The 26,711-nt window shown below is 42.9% G+C and overlaps 1 protein-coding gene across 6 annotated transcripts in view; it reads right to left on the bottom strand.

Annotated features, from left to right (window-relative positions):
* Window positions 1-156: 156 nt before the first annotated feature.
* Window positions 157-26,711, bottom strand: part of LOC145417806 (innexin inx2-like) — a 331,918-nt gene continuing 305,363 nt past the window's right edge. For 4 of the 6 annotated variants that reach the window (XM_080286424.1, XM_080286423.1, XM_080286427.1 and 1 more), the window contains 2 exons: window positions 5,797-5,986; window positions 157-4,132 (listed from right to left, as the gene is read on the bottom strand). In XM_080286424.1, coding sequence (XP_080142550.1) covers window positions 2,983-4,132; window positions 5,797-5,986 — 1,340 coding nt within the window. In that variant the 3' untranslated portion in view covers window positions 157-2,982. Of the gene's footprint in view, window positions 4,133-5,796; window positions 5,987-12,940; window positions 12,994-13,338; window positions 13,423-26,711 lie in introns of those variants that run through there. The other 2 variants (XM_080286426.1, XM_080286425.1) reach the window with 2 other exon arrangements.

Raw genomic sequence — 26,711 nt, forward strand, 5'->3', positions numbered from 1 at the left:
GATACTAAGTACAAAAAAAAAAAAGTCATCAGGTGGACAGGGTTAACATTTTTTCCCTTCATTTCTTTTCAGTCATTTCCTTATTTCTTATCGGTCTCTATACACACTTCCTTTTAACCCTTTCACTTTCATGCATTCATTCCTGCTGTCTTCTGAAAGTTAAGGATACATGGAGTTGTAAAAAGGTTCATTTATTTAAAGTTCCATAATGCAAAGTACACTTAATTTATGTTCGGTAAAGTAGATTTCATTTTAAAAAAGGAAAACAGTCACAATACACTATCAACATTTGGCATATTTGATTTGGGTTCGAGGAGACAATAATAATTACATCAGTGAACCCACCTCTAATAAAAAACAAACTTAAGCCTAGTCATATCACAGATTTATCAACGATGGAAAGTAAGGCACTTGTTCCGGTAAAATCTAGAGTGGTCGTTACAGTCGAAATCGGGTCGAGATTTAAAACACGATCAAATCCCTATCGTACCCACTGCCGCGTTTTGTAACTTCACATCGAGATCATACAATTTCATACAGTCATACAAAACCGTCCCAAAGTCATGTAGCTTACAAAACGCGGCGTATGAATAAAAATTTCTCTTTGTAGGAAACAAGAGGAGAGTAACATATACTCTTCCCGTATCCCTCGTCCTCGGCAGTCACAAATCTTGGTTACAAATGGATAATTATCAAGAATTCTCGTTGTTTTCTCATGGGAAGAATAACTGAAGAGTTATAATCTTGTCACGTCTCTTATTCTTCCCTCAAAAAACAAATCATAGTTACAACAGGGATTTGGTCGTAAGTTTGTGAATCTGACCTTTGACTGTTGAGAGTAAAGGGAGTGTTCATCACAATCCCGAGTGCTAAGTATGTCCACTCATACATAGAATTAAAAATATAAATATCAGATTAACAATAAAAATTGCTTACGATACAAAGACAATAACCATATGAGGGGAAAAAAAAAAAAAAGACAAATGGCTTCATAGAGAAGTTGTCAATTCTTGCTAACTCTTTGCCAACTGAAAGAATTGCAAGAAAACAGAACTATACCCCAAGTAAGAAAATTTAGGTTCAGTAGGAGAGCCTTAACCCCTTGAGCCCCGGGACGTCTCTTATTTTTTCTTTTCTTTTCATCTTATTTATTGCTACCGCCAGACGATTATATTTCACTTATGGAAGAGCCCCTGTGGTGAAGTGCTCAACAGACAGCTCCTCCGCCTTCACTACAAGAACCCTTTCGCAAGTTGAATAAAATCGGAAAACGAAATGACGCCATCGTATCAGGGGGTTAGATGTGGTAACCATGCAGTGAGGTGAGTGGGATGAATGGAATGAGGGCAAAATGAATGGGGAATGAGATGTGTGTGATGAGATGAGAGGGAGAGATCTGGCCAACATTTAACCCACTCAGACCGACGACTTACTCCTGATAAGTTTCCGTGGATGGTATTTGATGCATGGGTAATTTTGTGTATGTGTGTGTGTGGGGGGGATGTGCAGTATGTGTGTATCAGTAAGTCTGTGTGTATGTGGTAAGTGTGTTTATGTGTGTATCTTGTGCGTGTATATGAGTGGTATTACAAAGATGACATCTGAGAGGAATGGCTTTGGGGTGAAAGGGTTAAGTAGGAAGGGGTGCAGGAACACGGGGAGGGGGTGCAAACGTAAGGACAGCCGTGGGAATGATAAAAGGAACTGATGACACTTGAGAAATTATATATATGTGGGAAGGTCTTATCAGATCCGTAGATAAGCTACATGTCTTAATGCCAAAATTGTCTTGGGGTCCCACTTGAATAAATTATCCTCACGTACACAGATTTGACAGTTTCCCAGGTCAACTACAACAAGAGTTCGTTTCAATAAATTACACATGACAGTACAACACGGTAAAACAAATACACTACCGTTCCTATGACAATATTCACCAGATTTTTTAAATAATGTCTAATGTCCATTTTCCTCAGTCTTACAAATATAACATAAAGAAGACATTCAAATTTTTTTCTATAGTCACTCTGAAAATAGGCGATGACTTTTTGTTCGGTTGTCAGTAACATAACGTAGTAGCTGGGAAAACGCTTGACACTGTACATCCATCCATCCATCCTCCAATCCTTTTTTGCCCCAAGAGGAGCGTAGGAGCCTGAAGCCAAGCTACTCAGTGCTGACATTTAAGGCGAGGGTGACCAGCCTCACTCGCCTCTGAGTGGCCTTATGTGAGCAATAAACCCCAGCCACCCCTTGCATATAAGCCCTTACAGGCTCAGTCCAGATGAAGCGCCTTAACTTACTTAACCATCAGGCGTCATTTAGTTAAGTGGTAACCACTCATCACAATAAATGGTTTTCTGGTATACAGGATACCATCTGACTTCTCTCCCAGTGTAAGGTCACACGAAGCCAGCACTACATCAAGTGAGTGGATGGTGGGCTCCTCTACCTACGGTACACACATATAAATAATACCATCAGCACCACCAGTAGCATCTTCAGGTCACATTACAAGGCGAGGGTTGAGACCCCTTTGCAGGGATACAGTGCTTAAAAGGGCCATTGAGTTGCCCAAGTGCTTGTATAAATATGTATAAAAATGTTAAAAATTGTACTGTCTTGGTCCCTAATTCCTATGTGACGGTGTTGCCACTGGCTTACTAAACTCTGACAGTGCTTGACCATTATGGGAACTCTGATGTTGGGTAAGCTAAACAACTCTACTTGTATTACTGATTGATCCATACCACTGCTTAACCTTACTGTATGAAACCTTCCTTCTATCACTGTAGCTTTGGGAGTGGGCGCTAGGTTTGCAGTTGTGAAATCCACAAAGTAATGAATTTGCACAACTCCCAGATGACTCTTTAACACAGCATACTCTCGGTGGGTGGATGACATGGGGTTCACGACCAAGATTACTGATGTTCTTGTGTTAATGTGATGCATTTACCACTTCTTTTTCTAAAGGAAAACAACCTACTCAATGAGGATGCTTGTGTTTGGATTTTTCTTGAGCAATGGGGTCCTCTGATCCGGATGCTGGGGATGCCTACTCATCATCTCCGGATTGGTCAGGAGCTGCTGTAGGTACTCGGGATTCATTGGCGGGTCCTGGGGCATGTTGGGTCGACGGTTTCTGAGAGTATCTGGTTGCTTGAGAGGCGCTACTTTCTCCTTCTCTTGCGGGGAACCAGGAACTCCTAGCTGTGTCTGTTGCTTGTTGCAGAGGCTTGGGTCTGACAGTCTCATCATAAGCTCATAAAATCTTGTATGGCTGAGATGTCCCTTCAGACGGTACAGCAGGTAGATGTCGCCAATTTTGCAGTTCTTCACAACGCCCTGGATGATGCTTCGTACTTTGTCGCTACCGTGAGCAGGCTTGGCAACACGCAGAAGGTAGAGACGCATGCAAGGAAGCCACATGAGGAGCAGGAAGATGATGTAACAGCAGGTGATGAAGATGAGGATGATAAGCCAGAGCCACAAGCCCAAGAACACTTTCTCATACAGCTCCATGATGGTGAGATGGCAGCCGAATTTTTCTGTTCGCTTGTTGGTGAGCTGGTTCTCTTTTGCCAGTTCACATGAAGCAAAGGGAGGAAAAGTCTGGGACATGTAATCAGTGAAACCCCTTGGATCCCTGTTGAACGGGTAGGACTGAATGCCATACTGGATAAAACGTCCTTGTAAAATAAAATCTAGGTACTGCATTGCGAATAAGTCAACGACGAGTGCCAAGATGTTAACAAAAAGGAACTTCCAGTAGAGGCCATTATGGGTTTTGAGGTTGAACATGATGTAGCGAGCAGCCCTCTCTACCATCTCCTTCTCGAAGTTGTCGTACCGATGTGCATTCGTTGCCAAGTCCTCTAGGAGCTTCTTGCATCTAGCGTTGTCAAAGTTCTTGGAGACCTTCCGAGGGATGTAATAGATTCCAGCCAGGACCAGAAGTGACCAAGAGACCCAACGGTAGAACAACAGGTATCGTCGGCCTTTCTCTCCATCCTCGCCAATCGTTTCGTCGTCCTCCACGTAGGGGTATGATAAGCAAATGTTTATGTAGTCCAAGCGCACCTGTGTCTCGGCGTTGAAGTGCGATACACAAGTGATGACGTCACGGTGATACCTGTGGAATAATAACACACATCAGCAATACAGGAAGATGCAAACTCTCGTAAGGTATATATGGATTAATGTATGAAACTGAATCCATCCACCTGCATACTGTAATGCTGTAGCTGCCGTTTGGAGTTACTGTAATGAGTTTGTTTTACACAGGAGGGTGGTTAGGTCTTAGGAAACTAACTGTCTTGTCTGTTCAGAGTCTATCTTTATCTTCGTTAGCAAAACTTTATATATATATATATATATATATATATATATATATATATATATATATATATATATATATCTACATGTAAATCCATCTCTCTCTCTCTCTCTCTATACATCGGGTGCCACTCCGTTATCATGACTGTCCATCTTTTCGACTAACGACGTGACCTCTTCATACTTAAGCCATGTGTGTGTGTTTGTGGGGGGGAGGGATAAATATAGCTTGTACACTCGAAATCAATAACCAGTAACACTACCATTTCACACTAATGCGAAACAAACAATAAAATATGGTAAGAGAAAGAATAAGTGCACAGTGGGATGATGGTGAGTGACGACTGCCGATGATTGCAGATATCGTTGGGGTAAGGCCTTGCACCGATAACTGCTTCCATCTATGCTTTCGTTTTTGCGCACTGGAGAAGCTGATTTTCTTATCCATCCATTTCACACCTAACTTTATTCTTTGAGCACCGTGGTTCCTATGATTCAATCTCAGCTGAATAATGTTACTTGGAGTTAAAGTACTAGAGTTATTTCATGCATGAGAGGGCAACCTGCTTTTCTGAGCACTCCACGAGCCTAAACTCTGAGAATGTTATTACACATAAGGTTTCCGATCAACACATTAGACGGGAAGAGCGGGACACACTAACTATAGGCTTTAAATTTCTGGGATCATGGCATGTATATCTAAACTCTGGGTTGGACAGTTCTTCTCTACCCTATATTCCAGGTCTCTTCCGTGATCTTCCTACAAGGCTATCTCACTGAAATCCCGCTAGTCTATCCCAGCGACTTCATATTCCAGAGTCTTTTATATATCAGTTTATTCCTAAGTTATATAATTTTTTCCAAGACTGTCAGTTTATTCCTAAGTTATACCGTATCATTTTTGCTAAGTAATTTTCAGTGTACTCCTAAGTCTATCCCACTTCTATATAGGCCTAGATCCCACTATAATGATGAGTCTATTGAAAAATATCCCATTCTCAGGAGTCACTTCCAGAATAATGTAGCCTAGTCTTGAGTCGATCACACTACAGCCTATCACAGAGACTATCCCACAAACTTACGTATACTTGTCTATCCCACTAGATTATATCCCCAAACATATTCCACCGACCTCCTCAAGTCTATCGCAGTATAATCCCTAAATCTGTCCCAGATCTATCCTACTAGCCTATATCCCCAAATCTATCCCACTAACCCATCATCATCATCATCATCATCCAATCCCACTGCGTCCCATACAAACGGGAGCGTAGGAACCCAAGGCCAGGCTTCACAGTCCCGATGTTTAAGGCATTGATGACCAGTCTCACTTTCCCCTGAGTAGATTACGTGAGCTAGAAACCCCAACCACCCGTCAGACGAAACCCCAGCCCATGTTCTTAATTTTTCCATAATATCTGCCTCAACGAAACACCCACATTTTTAGGTCCTGAGACTCACCATGAATACCACACCGTGAGGAAGCCCCCCAGTAGAAGGCAGAAGGTCCATCTATAGTGCATTCGGAGCACCAAGCCGTCGCAGGTGGCCGAACATATCTGGTTGGCCCTGGTCTTGATCACGTTAAGGACACTCCCCAAGATGGAGCGAATGTCCACAGTCCCCGCGCCAATGGAAGGCATCCTCGCTCCTGCCGACAAAAGACCAAAAATTAGTACCGTAACACTTCTCTCAGCAAACACAGAAACACAGTAAGTAAATAAATAAATAAATAAAAATGCTGCTGTCAACATATACGAGAAATTTGTACTCTGACAATTCTCTGGACAAAATACAAAAATAAGTAATGTTCCTATCAACATACAGGCTATCAGAAATTAATGGCGACGAATGCAAAAATACATTAACATTCCTGGCCACATATACTGTACTAGATATTGGCACTATTTCTGATAAATACAAGACACTAATGAAGAATAATGTTCCTGTTAACGGGACAACAAAGAAACATTATTTCTTGTCACTAAATATCACAATATCGTAACACCCTTGCCAACCGACTCCAGAGATTAGTACAAGTAATGATCCCGTCCACAAATACCAGATATATAGTGATTTTCCTGTCATCATATACCAGAAAGTTGTACCTGGATAATTACAAGCACAACACGAGAGCAGATCGAAAGAATGAAAAAAAAAAAAAAAATGCTAAGGTGTACGGTTGAGCTTCCGACAAAAGTATCGTTCCACTTTATAATCGAATATTCATAAAAATTACAAGGACTTCTGGGAAAGCCCGAGAGGTTCCGAAGATCACACTTTTGGTTTTTAAAAGTCTTATCTCTGTCTCTTTCTTCACATTTCTGGGTTCCAAAAGCCGTAGCTTAGTCTCTCTATTCAGTGTAATGAAATCCATGTAAATACCTGTAAGGCTAGGCTAAACGAGACGAATAATTACCGGTACTTTATCTGAAATACGTTGGAGAGAGATAAGCGTAAGATTATCACAGGATGGCTGATAAGAAGTCTAGACCAACAGCAAGGCAGCTAAAGTTTCGGAAGTTAAGGAAGGAGTGTCAATCTGGCCATCTCAAAACGGGATATGGATGAGTGATGCGTAATTTCAACTGTACCCCAAATGAGTCAGGAGATTCTATTGTATTTCTTATTTATTTAGTGTGATTCTGGTGCTAAATATATCTGATTGTGGCTAATATTTCACCTATTTTCCTTCACACTTTCCACTGCTGCGTTGTATTCATAAACTGTGTGAAGCTTGGCATGTTTCTCTGTCCACAGTTGATGCTCTTTGGTGGTGGTGGTGGTTGCTTAAGTAGCAGTGGTGGTGGTGGTGGTGGTGGTAGTAGTAGTAATAGTAGTAGTAATTATAGAAAAATAAGTGATTAATTAGTGGATAAACTGGATGTGGAACCCTGGCCTGAATATAGAAGAAAACTCAGAGTTTATCAGTACAGAAAACGGATACACTCGTGATCAACAATTTTTTTTGTCTCGAAACCGTGTTGAAAACTAACGAAATCCTGCTGAACAGTGAACTTCAAATGAGATGCAAGATTTCGAAAAACTGACTGCGACTGTACAATAGTATATATATATATATATATATATATATATATATATATATATATATATATATTCCAGTACCAGTACTACAAACAGAAAGCACGCTCTTTTACACCACATCCATTTTCTTTCGCTTTTCTTTTCTTCCCGGTTTTTCGTGTGATTTTTTTTTTTTTCTGCTCAAGACTGAACCTCTGCTTGGGATCTGTTCCCTTGTTCTATATGTTTTATTTTTAACCTCCTCAATCTCGCTATCGTTATTTTCTTTATTTTGTGCTACTGCCAGACGGTTTATTTTCAACTTAGGAAAGCTCTCTCGTGCTGAAGGGGGCTTATTAAAACTGTATCTACCTCCTCAAATTCGAAAAGTTTATCCTGCGCTGAACAAAATCTCCTTGAATCAACAACAAAAAAAAAAAAAAAACTCATTAAACTGGTCAAAGATTGCACATGGTTTTCTTTAGGTATTTCCCATCCATATCAAGGAGACATTTTCCCCTCTTTTTGGAGAAGCTTTATCGTCCAGTAACTGTCTGACCAGGTTGCAGAATTTCCTGTATCCTCCTTGGAATACAAAATTTCTTGGGTTTTCGTTCCTGTATTTTCCTTGTTCACAGCTATTCTGGGGACACTTTCTTTGACATCCGGGTATTGGTTATTTGTGAAGAGCATTTTGTAGTTTATTTGGACTTAGCCTTATTTTATTTAGATTTTGATGTGGAGAGAGAGAGAGACAGACGAGGAGGAGCGATATGATAAATGTGAAAAGAAATCCCATGAACCCAATACTGTCACAAAGATAAGCTACTGATAAAGCTGAATAAACCAGGTGATCTAATCCACCTCCTTTCACCATCCTTGAAAAAAAAAAAAAATCGATTAATTGATCCCCTTCTGAGTTAGTGAATGGTACTGTCTTTTATTCTCGTAAGGAAGCTACCTAATATCTCAACCTAAGCGATTTATTTTGCTTATTACCTCTACCTAAGCGACTGGCTTTGCTTATTACACCGTCCTTTACTGTGTTAGGTAAATCCTTCTAGTCTCGCAGCACTCTGGATAAATAACGTACCAAAGGAAGTCAACTAGCCATGTCCAATAATAAATCGCTGAGGAAAATGTGCTAGGGAGCCTCTTCACACGACGAGAATACGGGCCACTGGGTCTAAGGGAAGTATGGCTGTGACACCTGAGAAATTTAAGGGTTCAGCTTCGCAACACCTCTTCCTTTGCTATTTATTATGCACGTGTGTTACTGATGCAAAGTGCGTTGATTAAAACAAAAATCTTAAATAACATAGAGAAAATAAAAGTGTAAAGTGGAAAATGAATCACCAAGGAAAAGGAATCACGACTCACCTGTGCCACCCAGAAAATGGTCAGGTGTGTGAAAAGCTGATTATACAGAGGCACGTTTTTTTTTTTCTTCCTCCCCTCCCCCTCCTCTCTCTCTCTCTCTCTCTCTCTCTCTCTCTCTCTCTCTCTCTCTCGCCCTTCTCCTTTGTGTTCTTCCCCTCCTTCCCTACCTTTCTCTCCCTCACGATCTCCATCCCTCTTTTCCATCACTTCCCTCCCTCCTTTTCTCTTCCATCGCTTCTCTTTACCTCTTCATTCCCTTTATCCTCTCATAATGGCTACTGAAAGAGGGACACCAAATCATAGAAATCCCGGCACTATAGTCTGTTTTCATGTGACAAAGATCTCTAAACCCCTTTCAGTACAGTTAATGGTCAAGTGTAGTCAGATAGGAGAGCTTATCTGGCTAATAACCAAGAAGACTCATACCTAACTCATAGCTAAGACTCACTGAACTTCAAGCAACCATAATTTAATATTCAAACTGAGTAGCCTTGTTTTGTCAGATGAAAACAAACGAACTGGGCTTTTTTATTTTTGTATTTCTTCCTTTGAGGGTAATTAATTTTGCCTGTCACACTATTCTCTTGTACAGGATAGTTCATAAATTGCGCTCCACTAGGAAGAACCTCTCAGGGTGATATCTAATGTGTTGTGGGGATGGTACAGTCTGCTGGTGTGGGCGTGGCTGTGGCAATGGGTTTAAGATATGATTAAGTGATGCAGGGGACATTGATAACGCTGACAGAGCAGTCCACACAACACACGAGAAATCGCCATGTGATGTGGAATAAGGGCATTACATGTGGATTACCGTGTGTAATATTTTTTCAGTCTGCATCATTAGAATACCGTACTAAAAAGATATCAAGAAGAAACAGGCAAAAAACTCGCTGTGGAAGAAGTGTTACGATACAGTCTCAAAAGTCAAGAGGCGCACGGCCGATGTTGTTTACTCTTTTCACTTTAACTTGGCCCAGGTGTTCATCCTTTTTTGGGATATTTGGTTTAGCTCAGTGACGTAAAAAGACGATACTACGACTCTACATCCTTTCCATGGCACCCCTTCCTGACTTCTCATGTTCCAGCTTTAATCTCTTGTTACAACTCTGCATGCAAGACGGAGAGACATCAATTTCAGGCCTAGTCAAAGTGAAAAGAGTACAGTTAGAGAGTTCGTGGGTATGTGGAAGGGATTTTTTTTCCTTCGTGTGTGTGTGACTGCCAGACACTTAACTGAAAGGTAAGAGACAGTAAATATGAGAGCGTATGAGGTTGTAAGGTGTATATCGATACTGGGGAGTGACAGTTTGAGGTATGGAAGCCAGAGAGAGAGAGAGAGAGAACACAAGGAGACCCAACAATCATGCCCAACAATATCTCCTCCACTTAACCTCCCTTCTCTCCACTTGATAGCACCCCTCTCATGCCAAACTGGGCCTCACGAGTGGATGTGGAGACGCACTACACACTCATCCACATTCCATAAGCATCCACATTCTCTCAGTATATACATTTCCTATACATCCAAATTCCCTGAAAAATTACGCTCGCTACACATTTACACTCACTCAACATCCACATTCCCTAAACATCCTGTCTTTTAACATCCACATTTCCTACACATCCACATTCCTCACATATCCACATTCCCTATACACCCACATTCTCTAAACATCCACAATACTTACATAGCCATATATATCTACCATTCATAGGAGTAGTTCATAGACATTAACTTTGTGTCTTCTTTCGCTCCTTATCATTCTTTCACATACATTACTTCTCATTCATAACCAAAATCCACATTCGCTGCTCCTACCCACACATCCATCACTAATACCCACACATTCATCATCAGGGCCCATACATTCATCACCAATACCTAAACATTCATCACTAATATCTACCGTACACATTCATCAAATACCTACACATTCATCACTAATACCCACACATTCATCACCAATACCCACACATTCACCAATACCAACACATTCATCACCAATACCAACACATTCATCACCAATACGTACACATTCATCACTGATATTCACACAATCATCACAATACCCACACATCACAATACCCACACATTCATCACCAATACCCACACATTCATCACAAATACCTACACATTCATCGCTAATACCTACACATTCATCACTAATACCTACACATTCATCACTAATACCTACACATTCATCACTAATACCCACATATTCATCACTAATACCCACACATTCATCACTAATACCCACACATTCATCACCAAGACCCATGCATCCATTACCAATACCCACACATTCATCACTAACACCCACACACTCATCACCAGTACTCACACATCATTAATACCCCACACATGCATCACTAATACTCATTCATCACAAATGCCCACACATCACCACCAATACCTACCCATTCATTCACATCATCACATTCACTACTACAAATAGCTCAGAATTAATAACCATCATCGCTTAGAAGACGAACAACAGTCAAAACACACACACACACACACACACAAACACTACCCACAATTCCACCACTACCCCTACCCCTCAAACATACACTAGCTAGCACATTCTCTCTCTCTCTCTCTCTCTCGATCGACATATATTCTCAGTTACCACCACACACAGCGTTACAAACAAGTCTACACACACACACACACACACACACACAAAACACACACACACACACACACGCGCATGCGCACGCACGCGCGCGCGCGCGCGCATTGCCACATCGTCATACCTACTTCTATATTCACATTTTCATATCAGTGCTGGAGACAGATGCCTCACACGGTGCCTCCTATATGTCCCGTCCCACAAAAGTCCCTGAACTCACTCACTATCCCCAGAGAGGAGAAAGAAAACATCAGCCTGCAGTCAAAGGGGTTCACGTTCAGATGAACCTTGGGGTACAAATGCCACTGTTACTGCAACACCATAACCACTTCAGCTTTCAACACTAATCCATCCACATCCATCCGGTCCATCCATTTATCAAGTATCACTACCAGCCACATCCTCTCCACCACCGCCCACACAATCTCCACCTATCTACATACATACACCCTTCACCACTAACAATATCCGCACGACCACCACACTCCCACTAGACTAGCCCAACCATACATCCATCATCACTAACAACACACTCCCATCACTAGCGTCACTATACCTAACTACCAACATGCCATCAGCACACCCCCACCTCATTCCCACATTGATCACTAACATGCACATCACTATGGCATCCCACCTCACGACTAATGCCCGTCATCACTACCATCCACATTTCCTTCACTACCACCCTCACTACCAAAATCCATCATCATTAACAGAACTACCATCACACCCCTCTATAACTACTAACGCCTCCCCACTACCAGTCATACGTTCACTACCGCTGTCATCACGACTGTTATCATCACTACCAGAGTCCACCCTACTCGTCGTCAACCATGTTATGTGAGAACTAAGGATCAAACACTTAAACAAAGAAAGGTTTTTACATATTCTGCGCAAACTAGGGCTAACACAACGGTGGAGTAGACAAGGCGGAATTGGTGTTAATATGCTGGCAACACACACACACACACACACACACACAAAACTTTTGGCGTAACAACATCACTATTGTTCTACTCTCACTATTACATGCGCAGTTGTATCCTCATATTCGTCACTTGGGATTTTTTTTTTTTTTTTTGATCGTGAACAAAGGTTTTACCACCTGAATGATTTACTTTCATTAATAATGTGCCTTTATTTCACTTAGGGTACCAAAGTTTCCGTTTTGTAATATATTGCACTCCAGAATATGGTACCTTTTTTTGTTTCATAACCTTTTATTTTGCAGTATACGAGGTCAGCAATGGTCGTTATAACTATTGTTCGACAGCATCACACCTCACCATCATCACAAGACCTCAGGCGGGATGTCAACTATCAGGGGTTCGTGACTGTGAACGACAACTTGCAGGAACAATACTCAAACACAGCTCGATGCCATGTCCCCACATGCACTAAGCCAACCGTATAACAATCACACAACTCAGCACAAAAAGACCGACGAATTAGTACACAGGGGACAAACTTCTCGGTAAACTGCGTATAAAGCATCCAACAGCACTCGAAACTTGGCCTGTAAATCCTCTGATCAGCACAAGCAAGGGAAACTCCACGCGTACCTGTGTGGACTTCGTGGTATCACCGTGCGTCGTCAATGCCGCCACACGAGCAACTGAGCACTAGCCGACTAAGCGGAGTACAGAATAGAGAGAGACCCAGCCCACACTCGTACAGCATCCCAGCCAGAATTGATACCAGACGCGACAAGAGCATACAACTTTTTCCCCCAACAGTAGCACCACAGTCAGTTATTGCATTATGAAAACCCCTGCAAACATTTAACGCACAAGGAATCGACAGACATTTCCTAAAATACTCTGAGTTCTTCTGATTGCAAAGCGATTTTTGCTGATATTTTTCGTGTCCGGAAGTGTTTATAGTTGCTAACCTATGTGCTTACGTCACACTGGATTTTTCCCAGTTGTTGGTTCTTAGTGGTAAGGATTTTCAGGCTTACCTCCTGCGATTCGCTATGTCCCTATGGTCAGCTAAACTCTGGATCTCTCACCTTGTTCACGAAGACTGCGATGTACTTGATCCTGCGATGTACTTGATCTTGCTATGTCCTTGATCCGCACCCAACCAATGCGCTAGTGATGATGACATACGTTTGATGCAACCCAGTATTTATATTAGAGTGGACCGACGTGAAACGTTTTGTAATCTGGAGTTATCTTGTTACGTTCAAGTGGCTAACGTGCTGTATGACCATTCTGAATGATTCGCAATCGTAATTGTTGAACTTGGCTTTGCAATTCGCTCAGTTCATTACAGCACCATCCAGAACGTAATACGGAGTCGGTGTTGGTGAGTGAACTAAGCATTACTTGAACCGATAAATGTTTTGCGTGCTGAAAATTGAGAGTTCAGGATATTGTTACTACGACCACCGCCGCCACCACCACCACCACCACAATCACTACTACCGGTACTACTACTCGTACTAATACTATTAACTACTACTACTACTACTACTTCTGTTGTCGTTGCTGTTTGGTGGGAATAGTAGTAGTAGTAGTTGTTGTTGTTGTTGTTGTTGTAGAAATACAGTAGTTGTAGTAGTAGTAGTGGTACCGTTAGTACGGTATATGTTAAAAATATACTGTTAATGTTTAAAGAAGAATGAACAGGACTTTTTTTTAGATAGCATGTTCGTAAAAGTCTATGGTTTTTAGATGCAGGAACATATCTAGAAATGAGGGTGTCCGTCAATCACTTACCAAGGTTTTTCGGAAACTAGGTGCTGGACTTCCGTGGACTCTAGCGAGGCCCGATACAAGGGCCCTGACGCTTTCGGATCTAGCACATTTCGCTTGTTACTTCTTCAACACAGTAGCATTCTTTTTTCATTCTTGCTCCATCAGGCGATAGTATACTTTTTTCACACTATCTTGGCCCAGATTTTAGTTCTCATGCAGATTAAGTCCTTCTGCAGCTAATTTCATAGCTTAGTGGCAGAATAGAATAATGCCACGCGTCTACCTCCTTTCCTCAGCATTTATATGTGACTAGCATCAGGTTCTAGCGTGATTCTCTCAATAAAACTCAGCACTCAAGATATCGTTCTCAACTTCGGAGATCCCCCACCCTCCCCTCCACTCATGGTTGCCACTTTTCTAGTCAGCTAACTCCATACGGTTTAATACAGCCGAGAGCGAGTCATAGGAGCTGGGAAGTGTTAATAATGACATCATTAACCTTTTCATGGTCGGAGCATCTCTAGACTGCTCTTCCAGCTGACGCCAGACCATTCTTTTCAGCTGAGTTCCATCTAACCATTTCAGCTCCTTCCAAACTGAATAAAATAGTCTGGAGATGGCAAAATTTTAAATACAAAAGACGTCACTCTTGTTACATCCAGACAACTTCAATAATATAAATACAGGGAAACCTCTCGCTTTGAGGGGGTTAAAATGTAACGTGCCCAGCTCCCCCCTCCCCCCCCAAAAAAAAAGCTATGACAATTTGTTTTGCATATGTGTGTGAGTGTAGGTAGGGTGCGTGTGGGTTCTGTAGGGTGTGTATGTGTATGTGCCCGCTCGTGTAGGTGTTCGTGGGCTGTGTGTGCGTGTGTCAACAGCTAGTCTCGTGTGCGTGTGGGTTCTGAGTGTCGCGGCCGCCCTGTGGTTGTCTAGGTGTTGTGTGTGTGTGTGTGTGTGTGTGTGTGTGTGTGTGTGTGTATGTGTGTGCTAAGGTTGTCTCCGTCGAAGCATAGCATTTTTTCTTCTTTATAAACAGAAATTAATGAAAATCATATATCTTCCTTTCCACACCTTTCTCGTTCCTCCAAATCACATACCCCTCCACATCTCTCATCACGCCACTCCTCCTCTCTGTTAGCTAACTCACACTTGCTCTCTCTCCCACACTCCCTATTCCACTACCCCTACTCCACACCATCTATTACCAACTACTCCACACTACCTCCACTCCACACCTCATTCCAACTCCTCGTCAGTCCACCTCTCCCTCATATCCACCTCTCTCCACCCCCATCCATTTCCCCTACACATTTCCATACTCCACCACTACATTTCATTTACATCTCCCAGGCTTCCACTCTTCTTATCTCCTGTCCACTCCCCACACTCCACATCCATACACCACCGCCACTTCATAATTATCTCCCCATCTTCACCCCACTCTAGCCTCCTCATTCTTCCCCTGTCTCTTCATACCATTCCTCTCCATTTCACCACCACCACCACTACAACTCTCACTAGTCTTACTTCCTCCCACTCAGTCCTACTCCATCTCCATCTCCAAACACTACTCCATATCCCCCACTCCATCCTCCCCGTCATCATACACTCTACTCCACATAAGTCATTCCAGCCTCCTCCGCTCCATCCTACCAAATCTGTATACACACTATTCCCCACTTCATCTTCTCCCACATCATCCTACCCCATCTCCATGCATATTACTCCACATCCGTCACTCCATTCTCTCCCTCTCCACTCCCACACTCCAGCACCCCACTCCACCAACTCTGCACCCTCTCTCCACTCCCTCACTCCACCGGAACCACCACAGACAGCGACAGGAAGCACTAGTAGGCGTGTCCACATATGCAGCCCCTCTCGTCTTCCAGCCCCACACACAAAGCCTCGACGACTGCTACGCCTTCAACGGGAGCGACAGATAGATCGAATTTACAGAGAAACGACCCTTTTTCGGGGGCCTAGCGACACGTTTTGAGGCACCATTTGAGGACGACAAAATTTTAAAGGAGAGTGATTATCATTTCTTAAAAACTGGATTCTACCTCAGCCTATGTAAAAAAAAAAAAAAAGTGGTTGGGATGATAATGATGGTGATGGCAAAGATGATGATGATGATGATGAAGATGATAACGATGATGATGATGATATTTTTCTTTAGGCAGTGACAGGGAACAAACTGACAGGCACTTCCCACGGCACGACACTTCTTAAAGGCAGTGACATGGGAGCGACACTGTCTTGAGGTACTAGGTGAGATGTAATATTTTCAAACGCTTACAGGAGAATGGCACTTCACACTTATAGGTGACCGATCGTTTAGTGAGATTTACAAGGATGCCACACATATATACAGATAGGGGAACGACAATTCACAGATAGATAGATAGATAGAGAGAGAGAGAGAGAGAGAGAGAGAGAGAGAGAGAAGCGGAGGAAGTTGGAGGCAGGGTGAGTGGAGGAGATGTGGAGTAAAATTAACCTAGGTGGAGGAGGGAGGAATGTGTGGAGGAAGAAGAAGGAGGAGGAGGGGGAGAAGGAAGAGGAGGGGGAGGGTGCGGGGAGGAGGAAGAGGGTGTCGAGCAGTGGAGAAAAGGGGAGGGGGAGGGAGTCTAGAAGAGAATCGGGAGTGTGGGTGAAAGAGGAGGATGAGGATAAGGAGGAGGAGAAAGAGGAGGAGGAGGAAAAGGAGGAGGAGGAGGAGGAGGATATAAGGAGGAGGAGGAGGATATAAGGAGGAGGAGGAGGAGGAGGATATAAGGAAGAGGAGGAGGAGAAGAAGGAGGAGGAGGAGAAGAAGAAGGAGGAGGGGATGGAGGGTATGGGAAGGAGGAGGGGGAGGGTAAGGGGGAGGAGGAGGGGGGAGGGTGTAGGAAGAAGGAGGGGGAGGGTGTGGGGAGGAGGAAGAGGGTGTGGGGGAGATGAGGAGGAGGAAAGGGAGGAAAGGGATGATGATGATCATGTGGGGGAAGAGGAGGAGGAGGAGCAGGAGGAGGAGGACGAGGATGTTGGGAAGAAGAGGAAGTGCGTAAGAAAACTGCGAGGCTGGTAAGTCGCTGAGAGAGAGAGAGAGAGAGAGAGAGAGAGAGAGAGAGAAGGGGTAGCGATATAACACTCATCTACATTGAATACCTGTTTGTGCGAGAGAAAGAGAGTGAGAGAGAGAGAGAATGATACCATCTCTATTATTTCTATATATAATCTTGAAGCTATGTGAAATAGTATGACAATAAAAAAAATCCCCAAACTGCTGCACTTCATGACCTAAAAAGAAAAAGTTCAAGACCTATTTTTCTTACCTTTTTCCTCACCTTAACCTTGACTTTTGAACTTCCTCTCTCTCTCTCTCTCTCTCTCTCTCTCTCTCTCTCTCTCTCTCTCTCTCTCTCTCTCTCTCTCTCTCTCTCTCTCTCTCTCTCTCTGAGTTAATCTTTGCTGATAAGAGCTATCATACTATTGTCCAACAGGCCTACTTGAGTTACCCTCTAATGTTCTCCCTTGTCTCTTCCAGTCTCTCCATTCCTCTCTGCTTTACTCTCTCCTCCTCGTTTCTGTCTCTTTTAGCTTTCTTTTCCTCGTTTATTTTATTTCTCTCCCTCCCTTTCTATCCCTCTCCTCTCTCTGTTATCCCCTCTATCCCTCCTCTCTCTTTGTCCTCCCCCTTTCTCCTCTCTCCTTTCCCTCCCTCCCATCCTTAAACCTTACTGATATGAGTTAAGAGGCCCACTGCACTTAACGTATTTTATTATTCTCTCACCTCCCCCCCTCTCTCTCTCTCTCTCTCTCTTTAACTCTCCCTTTCTTACATTCTCCTTCCCGTCTCCTCTATTTCAACTGTTTTTTCATTCTCTCTGTCTTCTTCCCCCTAAATCTCTCCTACAGTCTCTCTTATCCCTTTCTTTCTCCCCTCTCGTTTCCTTTCCCCCCCTCCCCTTTCCTTCCTCTCTCTTCCTTCCTTTCCTCTCTTCATTTTGTACCACTTTATTTTTCGCATATTTTCTTCCTTCTCTTAATCCCATCGTGCTTTCTTAATACATTTGGTTTACCTTCTCCCGCTCTCTGCACTTCCTTTCCCCTTTCATCAAAATCCTCTTAACTTCTCCCATTCCGCTGTTTCCTCCCTTTCTTCCTGCTTTCCTCACTCGTCTCTTTCTCCTCCTCCTCCTTTTTCACTTCATTCCTCTTCTCCAACCTTTCCTAATCTCTCTTCTAGCCATCCTTCCTTTCTTTCCCCCCTTTCCCACCATTTTCCTTCTCTCCCTTCCTCATCGCACCACTCCCCTCCTCTCCCCTACTCCTTCCCCTTCCTCTCTCCTTCTTCCGTCCTCCTTCCTTCTTCCCTCCCCTCCTCTCTTCCTAGTCCCCATGTCATATATTAATTTATGATCCTGTGTCAGACGAAGGAAGGTACTAGCGGCTTGTTTGGTCTGTCCCTGTCTCCTCCACTCACCCCCTCTCTCCTACCCCTCTTCGTCCTCTCTTTTCTCTCCTCCTTGCTCTCTTCCTTCTCCTCTCTCCTGTCGTCCTAGTCCCCATGTCAGTTATCAATTTCTGGTGGTGTTTCTGATTAGGCAGGGCAGTAGCGGCGTGTTTGGTCTAGCTCTGGGCAGGTAGGCAGACAGGTGAGCTGAGGGGGAGGGGAGAGGAGGGAGGGGTGACAGAATGGTGGGGAAGGTGGATGGACAGGAGAAATGGGAGGTGAACAGATGGAAAGAGGGGTGAGGAAGTGGGGGGAAGGAAGGGGGGTGGGGAAGAGAAGAGGGAAGGAGGGGAGACAGAGGGTAATGAGGAAGTACAGTAGACGGAGGGGTAAGATGGGGGAAGGGGTATGGAGAAGGAGGGGGAAAAAAGAGAGAAAGTTAAAGGAGGAGGTGAAGAAGGGAGGAGAGTAGGTGACGGAAGAGAAGGGAGAGAAGGGAGGGGAGAGCGGGGGAATGGAGAAAAAAGGAGATAGCAATGGGGAATGTAGACAGACAGGTAAGGTGTAGTGAGGGAAGGGGAACAGAGGGGAGGGAGGGAAAAAAGTTGATGGGGAATGTAGAGTGTCCAAAAAAGTGAGAAAAAAATGAAACAAAATGGGAAGAGGTATACATAAGGGGTTGGGAGGAAACGGATGGGGGTAATCGGTCAGAGTTGGGGAGAGGAGAGGAAGACACTTGAGGGGCAGAGCTAGGAGGTAAAAAGAGAAATAACCAAGAGATAACATGAGATAGGGAAGATTGGGTTCGGAGGGGAGAGGATATATGAGAGGCGGGAAGGGGAGAGAGGAGGGGTATTGCAAGTGGGGAGAGCAGGAGAGAGGAGAAGAGAAAGCAGGACCTTAGGAAAGAGAAGGGTTTTTGTTAGAGATGGGAGGCGAGGTGAGAGGAGGCGAAGATGCAGAACAAAAATAAACGTTAAAGTGCTTTGAACATTTGGCCACTTGCGAGTTTTGGGCTACAAGGAAGCTGAAATTGTCGACACTGAAAATTTTCGCAGTAGCAGCTGAAATAATGTTAAAATCAACAAGTCGTGTGAAAATGACTTTGACATAGTATCAAGTACGTGCTGAACAATATAATGATTCGACGTAGCCGTAAAAAAAGGAAAATAACAAGCAATTTCTCAAACACTACGAAGAGATGGACGGTCTTCGTATTTTGCTTTCCTTATGTATGGTTAAATCGAAGTTTACCTTTGTTCACCACGGACTTCATATCATTTCAAAGCTATTTTCACTAGACTGATATTTATCTATATCTAAGGCGACTTACGCTGATTCTACGAAGATTATCAGTGTCGATATTTTCAACTTTCTTGTAGGCTAAACATCGCAAGTAGCCAGTTAAATACGCATACTGGCAACGCTAAAGGAACAATGCCGAAGAAAGATTTATGTTAGTTGCATGTTTTAGTAACAGTCGTAGGAAGCATCACTAATGATCTAGATTGTCGTCTGTCCTTTTTCCTGTGTTGTGGCGAGAGACGCACCCGAAACTGGCCACGAGAGATACAGTGACTGATAGAAAGGGGACCCTCGTGTGTGTGTGTGTGTGTGTGTGTGTGTGTGTGTGTGTGTGTGTGTGTGTGTGTGGTGGAGGGAGGGTTAGGGCTACTGTGGGGACCGGAGGGCGTGGTGCAAAAATCCTGCTGTCCTCACCCTATCACTAGTGCAAGTATGGCTTCCTCACTCGCCCACATGATGCAACCAGCTTACTTGACCCTTGCGGCACTGGGCTTCATTTCATATTTTAAAACCATTCTATTATTTACGCAGACACTGATAAAAGACATAGCTGCCCTTGTACGTCCAGTTACTGAAGACTACTAAGTGTCGACAACTGCTTTCCAGTTGATTGTACTGTTCCCATTAGTGGATGGTTGGTGTGGAAGCTCCTTAAAAGAGTGCATGATAGTCGTGTGGGTGGAAGAAGGAGTTGAGCAAGAAGGTGGAGGAAGTACAGATAGCTACATAAGTCCGTTCATCTCACCTGCCTTTCATCTCTGGAGTCACGGATGCTTGAATGAGATATATTGGACAAAGGTGCATACCATCATCCACAGAAGAAGGATGGGATGTGATAGATGCAACTCAGTCCCCTACGTCACACTTAATCGTCAATAAATCCAGCAGTGATGCAATAGAGGCAAGAGAGGCGAAAGGACTTTAATATATGACCGTGCATGAGGCGGGATGGTGTGTCGTAGATGGAGTGTTAGTGTTTTTTTCTTCTTCCTCTTCCCCTCATTTCAAGGCTAGTATATTTTGCAAGCATCAGTTACATTACAGGTGTCCAGGACGGTATCTGAAAACATTAATTACGCAATGAACCCAAAATGCTTCTGTCTATGCAATACTGACTCTCATAGTAGTAAATCATCTTTCTCTGTTTCATGTAATTACTTAGATTAATTGCACCTAAATCTATAAACTAGGTTAGTATACGAAATTAAACTGAATACCCCTCACTGCTGGTGCTCTGGAGGGACGCAAGATAGGTAGACATAGAAAGACAAAAGATTACACAGAGAGACAGAGGAACATATGTTAGATAAATAAGCGTGATACATAAATGCAGACAGACATGTAGACAGACAGACAGCGTTAGACAGAAAGTGTTAGGCGTGGAGAGCCTGGGGCTGATGATGAGAGGGCATGATTGTAACCTAGCAGCGTCAGAAGATGCTGAGTGAGGTATTGCAGTGACTTCCCCCCCCCTCTCTCTCTCTCTCTCTCTCTCTCTCTCTCTCTCTCTCTCTCTCTCTCTCTCTCTCTCTCTCTCTCATGTCCTTTGTGTCCTTCCTCTCCCTTTTTCTCCCTCACGATCTCCACTCCTCTTTTCCACCATTTCCCTGCCTTCTTTTTCTTCCATCCCTTTTCTTCATCCCTTCAATCCCTTTATTCCTTTTTTAGTTTCTTTCAGTACAAGCCTTCATTCCCGCTCTCCTTCTCTAATTTCTTTCTCTCCCTTTTTTTTACCACTTCCCTTTCTCTTTTTCTCCACCACCTTCTTTCCTTCTTCCCTCTCTTCCTTCTCTCTTTCACTCCCTCCCTCCCTTCATAGTCTGAAAACCACACACACACACACACACACACACACACACACACACACACACACACACACACACACACACACACTCACCGCCGCGTTGCATCTGGCCACCACCCGTTCAGTTTGCGCAGGAGAAAATACACCAACGTCGACCTTCCTACAGGAGTTTTGTCATAGTTACCCCTGGATTATTTAGTGTTTTTTTTTTTTTTTTTTTTTATCTGGTCATGTTTTCTTTTGATTTAATGTTTTTTCTACTGCTGGCCACCGATTTTTTTTTTTTCTCTCTCTCTTTTGGGCCACTGCGTTTATATATATATATATATATGTATATTTTTTTTTATTCTCTCGGGTAAGTTTAGTTTTTCCTCCCACGTGTTTTGGTCACGGTAAATTTGTTCTTGTAATTGAATTTATGGCCTGTTGCAGTTAGTTTGGGTTTTCTCTGCTTTTATTCATTTTGATGAGTTTTTTTCCCCTTCATCTTGATTTTTGGACTCGTTTTCGTCACTGTATTATTTTTACTTGTTTTTTCACTGTAAGACTTGTTTTTGACGTGTTTAGGTCAGCATGGGGCTGATAAATTTTTACTACGGTTTGTCAATATATACTTGGTTTGTTGGAGTTGTGGTTTGTGGAGACTGCAAGTGGCTTAAGTCCGTAGCTTCATTCCGGCTCGTAAAATGGCTTGCATGTGGCTTTAATTCAGAGCTTATTTGACGGCTTTGGTGGCTTGACAATTATGTGACTAGTAGGTCGGGCATTTGGGGATGGTTTAAAGGTGGGTTATATTAAGCTTGTGAACTAGTTTGAAGGTGGCTTTAATCTGGCTAATGAAATGGCTTGAAAGTGCTTGGATTTGGCTTGTGATGTGGCTTTAATGTAGCTTGAACGTGGCCGTCCCTCTGCGGCTGGGTATACTGAGGGGAGGCAGGATAGGTGGACTGAGGTGGGGTGCGGCTTATCTTACGTTATCAGGGGTGGAGTGGGCCTAATGTCGAGTCCAGATACGCACGTACACGCACATATATGCACATACACTATATACACCTGCACATACATACACATATACACCTGCACATACATACACATATACACCTGCACATATATACACATACATCTGCACATAGACATACACTTATACATCTGCACATACCGATACACATATACACCTGCACATACAGATACACATATACACCTGCACATACACATACACATATACACCTGCACATACACATACACATACAGATATACCTACATGTGCATACACATGCAGTACATCTGCACATACATACACATACACATATACACCTGCACATACATACACATATACACCTGCACATACATATGCATACAAATACACATACACATACATCTGCACATACATACACATACACGTACACCTGCACATACATATATACGCTCATGCCCACATAATTACACATATACTTATACACATATCATCTACACTTGCACACTTACACCCCTTCTCTTCCCACACTGCTTTTACAGGAGGCACCAGAATTTATTAGGGAATATTTTGAGCTAGTTGACTTTCATGGAGTAAAAGAACGTTAAAAAGAGGGCGATTTATAAATGCAAAGGCGACTTTTAAACGTTCGGATTCATATAAACATTCAGGTGATTTATAAAGGTAAAAAAATAAAAAGCGACTTCTGAATATAAAGGAGACTTATAGGCAAAAAAAGGCGACTTATAAACGTTAAAAAAGGCGACTCAGAAACACCTAAAAGGGCAATCTATAAGCGTTAAAAAGGCGACTTACGACTTATAAAGGTAAGAAGGGTGCCTTGTCAGCGTAAGCAAGAGGATTTATAAACCTTAAAAAGGCAACTTAGAAAAATAAAAGTAAAGGTTAGCGGCTTATATGTTTTCCTGTATCTCCTCACCCACCCTCACCCCCAGGGAAACGTTCTCCTTCAACAACGTTTCCCAGTCCAAACATTTCCCATGACAAAAACTTCCCTGCATTATTCAAACATTTTTTTCCGTGCAAGATGTTTCTATTACTTTTTATCAGGGATCATTTCTTTAACCCCTCCCTTATCTTCAAGTAAACGTTCTCCCTCTGCCAGCGCTTCCCTGCCCTAAACTTTCCCTTCTCCAACTCTTCCCTGCTCTAACGTTTTCCTGCCTTAAAATTTCCCTTCTCCAACACTTCCCTGCCCTAAATTTTCCCTACTCAACGTTTCCCTGGCCCAGCGTTTCCCCTGAAAAAAAGTTCCCTGTAATATCTAAAACTATCCTCCCTCTAGAACGTCTGTATTATCTTTTAACGCTATCCCTTTCATTCCTCCTTTCTTCCTTTTCTTCATGCAAACGTTGTCCCTCCAGCAACGATTCCCAATCAAAACGTTTCCCCTGACATATATTAAAGTCCTCGCATTATCCAAAACTTTTAAACTGTCTCACAGCAAAATTTCACAACAATCACGTTTTTTTTCATTTCTACTCTTGCTATTTCCAGACGATTTTATTAAGCTCGCGAGAGAATTTTCGAACTGGAGGTTTTATATATTTATTTTTTGTGCGAAGTGTGGTTCGTAAGCTGAATAAAATCGTCTGAGGATGCCATGAATTGATTAAAAAGTGCGTCATCGTAGTGCAGGGGTTAGTAAATGTAACTTCTCCAATTCTCTGTCTGTCTGTCTGTCTGTCTCTCTCTCTCTCTCTCTCTCTCTCTCTCTCCGAACAAGATAATCCGGAGACTGCAAGAACAACATGCGAAGTCCACAGTCGACATTTCCTTCATTTCGATTCCTTTTTCTTAATTCTTTAAAACTGTGATTCTCTACAATTTTCCTTTCTCCATTACTCGCTACTTAAACGATCCCCAGCCCAGATTTTTGCTTTTTCCTTCCGTGACGTATAACTCCTTCACTACTATTACGCCTGTTAATTCATGCCATTTATTCACAGACGATTATGTATTAAATTAAGGAAAGATTTCTCGCACTGAAGAGGCTAATACTGGATACACAAAATCGGCCCCTCCATAAAAATACATCTCCCTGGTTGTGTAAATTATCTGGAGACAGACCCCCAAAAAGGACAAATAAATAAATAAATAAATAAATAAAAGAGGTAAAAAACTGACACTTCCTGCCACCCACTGAATTCTTATATTTTCCTCAAACTCTTTTTATTTATCTCATTATTCTTGTGAGTTATAATTTTCCCTCAAACGATTCCCAACCAAAACATTTTCCTTCACGTCACCCCGAAGCTGGACATACTTTTCCTGACAATTTCCACTATTTTGCTTGTGTCATATCCTCGGGTCGTGTTAGCAAGTGTTTTTATGCTTACGTTAAGTGTGAGATAGCTTGTTTTCCTCCCTTCAGCCTGAGATACGTGACTTTTATCATATCGTTGTTGCAGAGGGACGCCTTCATGTGGTGGCATCGATACAATCAGGCGGCTCCACTGCCAGGTTATACAAACGTCCCCCAACTACTTCCTTATCCCCCCAAAAATGGAGGTTGGTCGACTGTAGGAGGAGGGAAACTTAAAGTTACAATCCACTGGGCTCAGGTTTTAAGTGATGAACCTGGGGTCACACCGGTAATAAGCAAACGATTTTCCTCAACTTGCAAAGAATCTCTCCTAGCGAGTGGGTTAATCAAAGCTACAGCAGCATTTTTAGTTTGGAAAATTATCTCCTAGGGTGTAGAAAAGTGTCTGAGAGAGAGAGAGAGAGAGAGAGAGGGAATGGAGACTGGAGACTTAATATTTTCACTTAAGCATCAGATATCCCTCTTTGCACCTCTCAGTCCAGTGGTTTTTGTGATCTGTGCTACGAGAGAGAGAGAGAGAGAGAGAGTTTCAGTACGTTGCCCCTCTCACCTACCGAATTTTATCCATTCAACACGGGAGCGCCTTGTTTATTCTTACTGGCTGCAGACTTGTGTTTTTCTTATTTTTATTTTTTGATGCGTTAATGAAGACTAGGTTAACCCCTCTAGTTAGAAAAATCCCCCTGAGTTAAATAAATCGTCTTGAAAATGGAAGAATGAATTTTTAGAGATGTCCTCATGGTGAAGAGAATATTCCACTGACTACAAGGTTCTTTTTTAAATTGTAGTCTTCCTTCCTCCAGACGATTTATTTAAACTAAGGGTAGATATTTCGAACTGGAGGGTTTGATACAGCTGTCACTAATCTTTTCACTACCAGGGGCTCTCCTAAACTAAATAAAATCGTCGGGCAGCTGGAAGATGGGTTAAAAAAAAACAAGTCCTTGTTAAGAAGAGATATACGCAAACACACAGCTCTCAGCGAATTCACACCCAGATCTGATAACCTCAACACCCAAGTCTGGAAGCACCGTACCTGTATAACCTCCTACCTCCAAAGCCTAACCTCCAACACCAAAACCTCTAACACCGAAACCTTCAATACCTCCAACCTTCAACTCACATCAAATTCTCACACTCCTAAACCGAACTCTTCACCCTCTTGTCCCAAATCTCTCCAACCCCGAAACCTCCAACCCCATCACCGGCATACCCAAGTCTTCTTCCCTCCACATTAACCTCGCAACTTGCAACCTCAAACCCAAAATCTTCAACTCAGAACTGAACCCTCCAATTTCAAAACATCAGTCCTCTATTCTCCAAACTCCAGCACCTCAGCCTCAAGCTGCAATCCCTTTACTAAAACATCCAACCTTAAACATAAGATCCTCATGCCTTCAGTCTTGAATTCTCCATCCTTTTATCCCAAACCTCATACATAAACCTCCAACCTCCAAACCCGAAATACCGAACCCCTGTACCAAACCCCGAACCCCAAACACGAAAATCTTACACATCCAAGCACCAAACTCGTCAGCTGCAAAACCTCCAGTCTAAACCTCCAATCCCACCCTCGAACCCTCCAAACCCCAGCCTCCAAACCTCCAAACCTCAGCCTCCAAACCTCCAAACCGCCAAAACCTCCAGCCTCCAACCTCCTCCCTACACCTCCGAGCGTTGTACCCAGTCCTTCTTCCCTGGAGTCGAAAGCTGTCCTTCCCTCGGCATTTCGGGGCATCGCAAAAACTGGGCGTCCAC

The sequence above is a fragment of the Coenobita brevimanus genome, chromosome 111 (genome assembly GCF_032717465.1).
Source record: "Coenobita brevimanus isolate Jiangsu-jjx chromosome 111, ASM3271746v2, whole genome shotgun sequence".
In the NCBI taxonomy this organism is placed as follows: Eukaryota; Metazoa; Arthropoda; class Malacostraca; order Decapoda; family Coenobitidae; genus Coenobita; species Coenobita brevimanus.